Source organism: Ipomoea triloba, chromosome 1, assembly GCF_003576645.1.
Source record: "Ipomoea triloba cultivar NCNSP0323 chromosome 1, ASM357664v1".
NCBI lineage: Eukaryota > Viridiplantae > Streptophyta > Magnoliopsida > Solanales > Convolvulaceae > Ipomoea > Ipomoea triloba.
The window spans coordinates 26,371,165-26,377,598 of record NC_044916.1 but is presented as its reverse complement, the minus strand read 5'-3'; the positions used below and the strand labels follow the sequence as shown (position 1 = coordinate 26,377,598).

Sequence of the window (6,434 nt, the reverse complement as noted above, 5' to 3'; positions counted from 1 at the left end):
CACACATTTTCAAGGGCAATATGTTTTGTAATTATATTTATCAATGTTATGCATTTAGACATTCAAAACTCCATTTTCACGCTTCATATTCTCCATATTCACATTTTGAAAACCTCACATTCACATTGAATAAAACGTAAAATTTTTGAACTAAAATCCCAAAATATAAAAAATGTGAAGAAATACCTGTTGCTTAGTGTGAAGACTGCTGAAGACTGCTGATAGTATGCAAAAATTTCCGGGAACGAGTGCTGTAGTGATCGTCGGCGATGAGAGTATGTCGGAAAACGGCGAAGCGCAGGCGATTACGTCGGGAAAGGGTGAAGAACTCTTGCGGAGGAAGGGAATCGCCGGCGAAATGGTGAAGAATCGCAAACAATGGTGAAGAAATGGTGAAGAATCGCCGGAGGAAGGGAATCGCAAACTGTAACTTGCGGAGGAAGGGAATCGTCTTCGTTTATATATTTAAAAAAAAAAAAAATTTGATTGGCTGGGTGTAACGGTGCCACTAACAGCACCGTTACACCCCTCCATTAAACGGCGCCGTTTAAGGACCCGGGTGCACCTTGCAAGGTGCACCCGGGTCCACGGCATAACAATTGACTAAATTCCTATCCCATTTTTTTTAAAGAGTAAAATCAATTCATTTTCGAGAGAAGAGTATTACGAATGACACTAGAAGAGTTTACAGGCTATTTCGAGCAATTAAATGTAGAAACTAACTAACAAGTGCACTGCTTGATTCGCGGATCACTTAACAAACAATAAATTAACATGAGTAAATATTCTCATTAAGTTTTTAATATAAACTAAGACTAAATGAAAGTAAGAGTCGTCCCGAGTAGAGTTGAACACATGATACGCTTGAAGAGAATCTGTTTCAACGACAATTTTGTCAATATTATGGGATTTATTTAAGCTAGCTAAGTGATTCCCTTATTATTGCCGCAACTTTCGCTTCCTTGGAGCTATAGAGCCCTCTCTAGCACGGACCTCTTGTTGCAACAAAGTGACTCATACCATTCCTTAGCACACATCGGAAACCCAGTCTGAAATTGTTTTATCAATAATTGCATCAACATTCAACTTCTTATCACATTGAGCAAATATTACATTGTAATAGAGTCAATAGTACTAAAAAAACCTTTAGAGACAGTATTTAGAAAAGAAATTAAAGTTCAAAATTCGACAACGACATAGAATTATGTCTAAAGTGAACAGATTATTTATATGCATCATGTTTACTGAACCATTAAGTTACGGCGATTTATATATTTCCACTTAGTATGTTGAGCCAGGGTGGGGTTGAAAATGAGTTTTACTATACATACTCCAAGATTATACTCCCTGAGGTGACAAACAGTGATTATTTGCATCATGTGGGTCCACAAAAAAGTGTCTACATCAAAAGTATGTGAGAGAGAATATAAATTGAGAGTATAAAATGTGAGTCCACGTAAATCTTCTGGCGGGAAAATGTACTGCCATCGACGGAGGGAAATTGAAAACCTGTCGCTACTCCCATTCATTAGATCCAAGTAATTTTCCGGCAACCGTCAAGCCTGAAAATGGCTGCAACCGACACACTCAGCATTCTCGACGAGATTCAAGCGATCGTTTCCGACAAACGTCAAGTGGAAATATTCTTTCGTCGATTACATACGCAACTTATACATATCACACACGGACTATAAAATTCTCCTTTTTGAAAATTTAAAGGTTTATTTGATTTTAAGATCAATTTAATTAAAAGACTGAGCTTTGGGTTAATTCGGAATAAACTAGTCCGGTCTGTAGTCATAGTGAATTCCGAAATTCATTTCAGCAAAATAATTGTCAAAAAATGAGGAAGATATAAGGAACTAATTATTATTAACGAATAAAGATTTCAGTTGGGAACAGGAACACATTCGGAAAATTTAGAACTAGGATTTTGTCAAAAGATTTAGGGTCAATATCATTTTTCCAGAATATATTGTAAAAATTGTATGGATCAAACTAAGATAACTGCAGCCTTTTGTGTAGTGGAGGCTTTATTGCGAGGGGAAAATGCCATCTTTACAATGCATCTTTTTTGTTGGTGGGAAGGGAAGGGGGTCAGTTGACTGAGGAGTGAAGTATGAACAAAATTCAGCAATTTTCAGAGTGTATATCTTTAATACAAGAATTCACCTTGTAGGTTAGCATAATTGTCTGCACCCTTGAATTTCACATGCAATTGGGCAGTTAGTAGAGTTACACAGTTTGTCTTGGTGAGAAACAGGAACTATTGGTTAACGTATTTCTTTCTCTGTTGTCTATTTAGGTGTCCTACAAGTGGCTGAGTCGGAATTTCTTGGTGTCTTCAAATGATGCAAAGAGGTAAGGGTATTGGAAATGTTTTTTTGGAAAGTGAATTTAGTTTCTTTTTTCTTTGATATACTCAAATTAGTCTCTTCTTGCTTTCACAGATTGCTTCATGAGTTTGTTGAGAAGCATGGCAATGGTCTAGAAGTAGTTTATAGCTTGTCTGGATGGTTGAAAAATACCCCTTCAACCTACCATATAAGGATTGTCTCAAGTCCTAAACTTGCAGGTTTTGTATCCTTCCATATATAATACGTAGTACTTTTTTTTTTTTTTTTTGAATACTTCCATATATAATACTATAATAGTATATTCGAATAAAATGCATTCAAATACAAATTCTGTATTTTCATCAGACTTTTTTTTTAAAATGAAATTTCCCTATTTCACTTGTATCAATATCTAGCACTTAGTGCTTCATCTCCCATGATCATGCTTAATATTTCAATATCCCTTTTGTTTGTTTCTGTTGTTATACTTTGAGTGCTCTAGCACCTTTAATTGGAACCATGTTGCTTCTGCTACCAAATATTTTATTTTGTTTTTTCTTTAATAGACAACGAAAATTGACTGCTATGCATGCAGAAGCCAAACAAGAGTTCAAAGAAAATTGCTCAGTTCAGGTCTATAGTGTGCAAGCTTGCATCCCAAAGGATCCAGCTGCCCTTTGGAATTCTGAATTTGTCCAAGCTGAAGAACTGTTTAAGCAGCCCCACTTAGCTGATAATTGTCTTTGGGATAATAGGTACATACTCCATACAAGGAATTCGTAAATCAATTTGCTTAATATTTTACGATCATTTAGACCTTGGATAACTCTGCTGTGAAATGTTAATATCTAGGACTTTCATCAGTATCTGATGTTTCATGAATGAAGGTCTTTTAATTCTATAAATAGTATAAACTTACAGATTATATCTGCTTTCTTCCATGCTCATTGGCACTTTTGTGGAGTTTTGAATTCCTCCATCAAGTGGAATGCTGAGAGAACATCTATCAGTGTTTCTGCCCCTCAAGTGAAAAATGCAGGAGTCTTAGGGATGAATGAAAGTAAAGTTACAAGCCCAAGTGTGACTATGCCACAACCTCAGGAGCAAAAGGGCCAGAAATCAAGTCCTAAGGCTAATACACATTTTCTTGTTACAGTTAATGACATCAAGAATGAAAGCTGTGAGAAAGGAGAACAGAACAGTAAACTTGCTATAGATAATAATGAGAAGTCCATTCAATCCCTGGCAAATAAGAAAGTCAGCACGAAGAACACCTCCACTGGGAATAGAGGGACATTGGTTAAAATGTGGGGTTCTGCAACTATGAAGTCAATACCTGACCAATTTTTGGCAGAGGCTGACAAATCGATTCCAACTACAACAGGTTTGTTCACTTTTAAAATATTAAACTTACTGGTACTGTTCTTCCCTGATCTTTTATTATTTGTGTAATTAGCTAGTGCAGAAGCTCAAATTCATGCTCTTGAAGTGCTGGAAGATGGAACCAGTGATGAAGATGAAGATGAAGATGTTAAGGTTATGAGAAGATCCAATGGTGAAGGGAATCGAAAAAGAAGGGTTGTCTTTTATTTGTCTGATGAAGAAGAGGAATATACAAATGCAGTCAACCTAGCATCACCTGATCCTCCAAAAGTGAAATCTTCTTTAGGATTGAAATCGAGTTCAAATACTATGGAAAAGGATAAGAACAACTTAAATTTTGAGGGAACTGAGAGTAAAACAATGGTCAACAAAGGGAATACAGCTGTGGAGAAAGGTGATAATGCATTGAAGCAAGACACTTTAGCTACCTAGCTTGGAATTTCAGAAAGCTTAAAGTCTCCTCTTTGGCCATCTTTGACCATGTTTCTAACAATGTTGCAAATACAGGGGACAAAATGACTGATGTTGCTCCAAAATCACCTAAAAGGAAAAAAGTTCTAAAGACGCACATAAATGACCATGGAAGAGAAGGTATGGCCAGTAATGAGATCTGTTTCACTTGATCTGAATAGTTTGACATGTGGTTTGGTTGTGCAGTTTGATATATGGCACTATGTGATTTAGAGTAATGAAATTAGAATAAAATGAAAAATACGAGGAGAAACTTTCCTTCCTAATCATGAATTCAGCTAGAAGTACACATTTCTAGAAGACACTAGAATGTCAGATTCTGTTCTAGATCATCTAGGACTAAGGAAAATTTTCTTTCACAGAAATATGCATTCAATGCCTACTTCCCATGCTTCTCTGGTTAATTTTTTTTGCTCTTCCAGTTACTGAAGTTCCATGGGAGGGCCAGCAGATGGAGACAATAATTGATGGCAATGCATCAAAGAAAAATGACGACAAAATAGTTAGTGATGCTGTTGGAAGGTAAATATATTCAATGCTTGGTTTTTAGTACTTGCATCATATGTCAATACAATTGGGTGTCAAGGAAAGTTACTTGTCCTCCCTAGTTTCAGCTGGCAAGCAAATTTGACAACACAGGTTCACAGGGAACAATAAAAAACTGTACTTAAAGCCTTTGGCTTCTCTTGATTATCATAATTACCATTTCAATTTACCTGAATTTCTGGAATTTTGCTTTTCTGTTTATTTTGTTTTTTTTTGCTTGTTTTTATTTTTGCAAAGCTTTCTTTGAATTGAAAATGGTCCAATTGAGCCTTATCCACAATGATATATCATAAAGAGATGCATCTGTTTATTAGATACCCATGCACAAGATGATCCTGAACATTTGGGTCCATAACTAACATGTCTATCAAGTTTTACCACTGTTTTCAACATTTCAGATTAATATAGATATAGTTTAAGTTGCAAATATTGGGGACAAGGCTGTGCTGTATCTATAAAATACTGAAGAATATTTTTTATTTATGGCCATGAGATGCAGCAAAAAAGCTCATGAAAACTTCTAGGTTGCAAGGCCTATTCTTTTTCACCATTTTTTCCAATGCAAGATTTGTTCTAGGTTCAGAAGTATTTGAATTAGTCATAGGAAGCTATAATTAGTTTCATTCTTATCTCTTTTGATTAATAATGTGGCCATTATTAATATTTATTGTCTTTACTTGGGTTTATGTTTCCTTAACACGAGGTCCGGTTTCAGATTACCTAGAGCTAAGAATTCACCTGCAATGGGATGCAATGCTCCAGTAAACCAAGCAGGCAAACCAGGAAACAAGAAGGGTGCAAATAAGGATCCTAAACAAGGGAATATTCTATCATTCTTCAAAAGGGTTTGAAGACAGCCTTGCTATAGTTCTAAACTATGGATGTGAAATGCCATTTTCCCAAAATCACGAATGAGTAGGTAACTATAAGATCATGCATGAAAAATACTTTTGGTCACTTTCTTTTAGGTATGATCCTGTTTCTTCTGATTCCTGGAGTCGGTATCTGTAAAGTGTCAGGGCTATTTCTTGATGATTTCACAGTTGTCAGTGGTTGTGCATATAATCTTCCTCTGCTTTTTAGTAGGTTTATTAATAATCCTTTGCATCCAATGGGGTTCACAACTTCACATATTCTATTGAAATTTAATTCTACCTATAATTTCACAGAAGGGATGTGTGCCTTGTGCTTTTACATGCATTTAGTGATCAAAGGTTCAAGGTTTAAGCTCCTCTCTAGTTTCCACCCATTAAGACAGTAAGTTTAGATTTGAGTCTTATTTCTGCATCCTCAATCATATGCTCCAAAAAACATGCATTAGTGATTAATAAAAACACAATGTTAACTAGCACTTTACCAATCAAATGAACTTTCAAATCCCCATTATGAATATGGTGTTAACAACATGAAAAGATGCCACTGATGCAGACAATAGAATATGTAAAAAAAGGCCTATTATTCACCACTTACAAAAACAAAATTTCAGTTTCTTGTATTATTGTGCTTTTGGCATCTGAAAATGTGATGATTTACATGAGCTTCTAACCCATTTAAACAACTGTTGCAAATAAAATTTCAACCGTCTCGAATCAGGTTTGTTGGCTCGCTCAAAACATACTTGGGTAGTTCATATTTTGCACCTGCAACAATGATCCTCATAAGGCATATTGCTAAATATAAAGAGGGGGGGGGGGGGGG

General features: G+C 35.8%; 2 protein-coding genes across 2 annotated transcripts in view; one reads left to right on the top strand and one right to left on the bottom strand.

Moving 5' to 3' along the window:
* Positions 1-226: 226 nt before the first annotated feature.
* Positions 227-4,381, top strand: LOC116011305. The gene is made up of 8 exons (XM_031250861.1): positions 227-361; positions 2,306-2,361; positions 2,451-2,575; positions 2,932-3,091; positions 3,245-3,720; positions 3,793-4,113; positions 4,227-4,310; positions 4,377-4,381. Exons 1-8 carry the CDS (start codon positions 227-229, stop codon positions 4,379-4,381), a joined length of 1,362 nt encoding a protein of 453 aa, XP_031106721.1.
* Positions 4,382-6,101: 1,720 nt separating this feature from the next.
* The window catches only part of LOC115999069 (ubiquitin domain-containing protein 1-like), a 3,581-nt gene continuing 3,248 nt past the window's right edge, over positions 6,102-6,434 (bottom strand). The window contains exon 4 of the mRNA XM_031238820.1: positions 6,102-6,376. Within this exon, the coding sequence (XP_031094680.1) occupies positions 6,312-6,376 (65 nt within the window). The 3' untranslated portion in view covers positions 6,102-6,311. The remainder of the gene's footprint in view (positions 6,377-6,434) is intronic.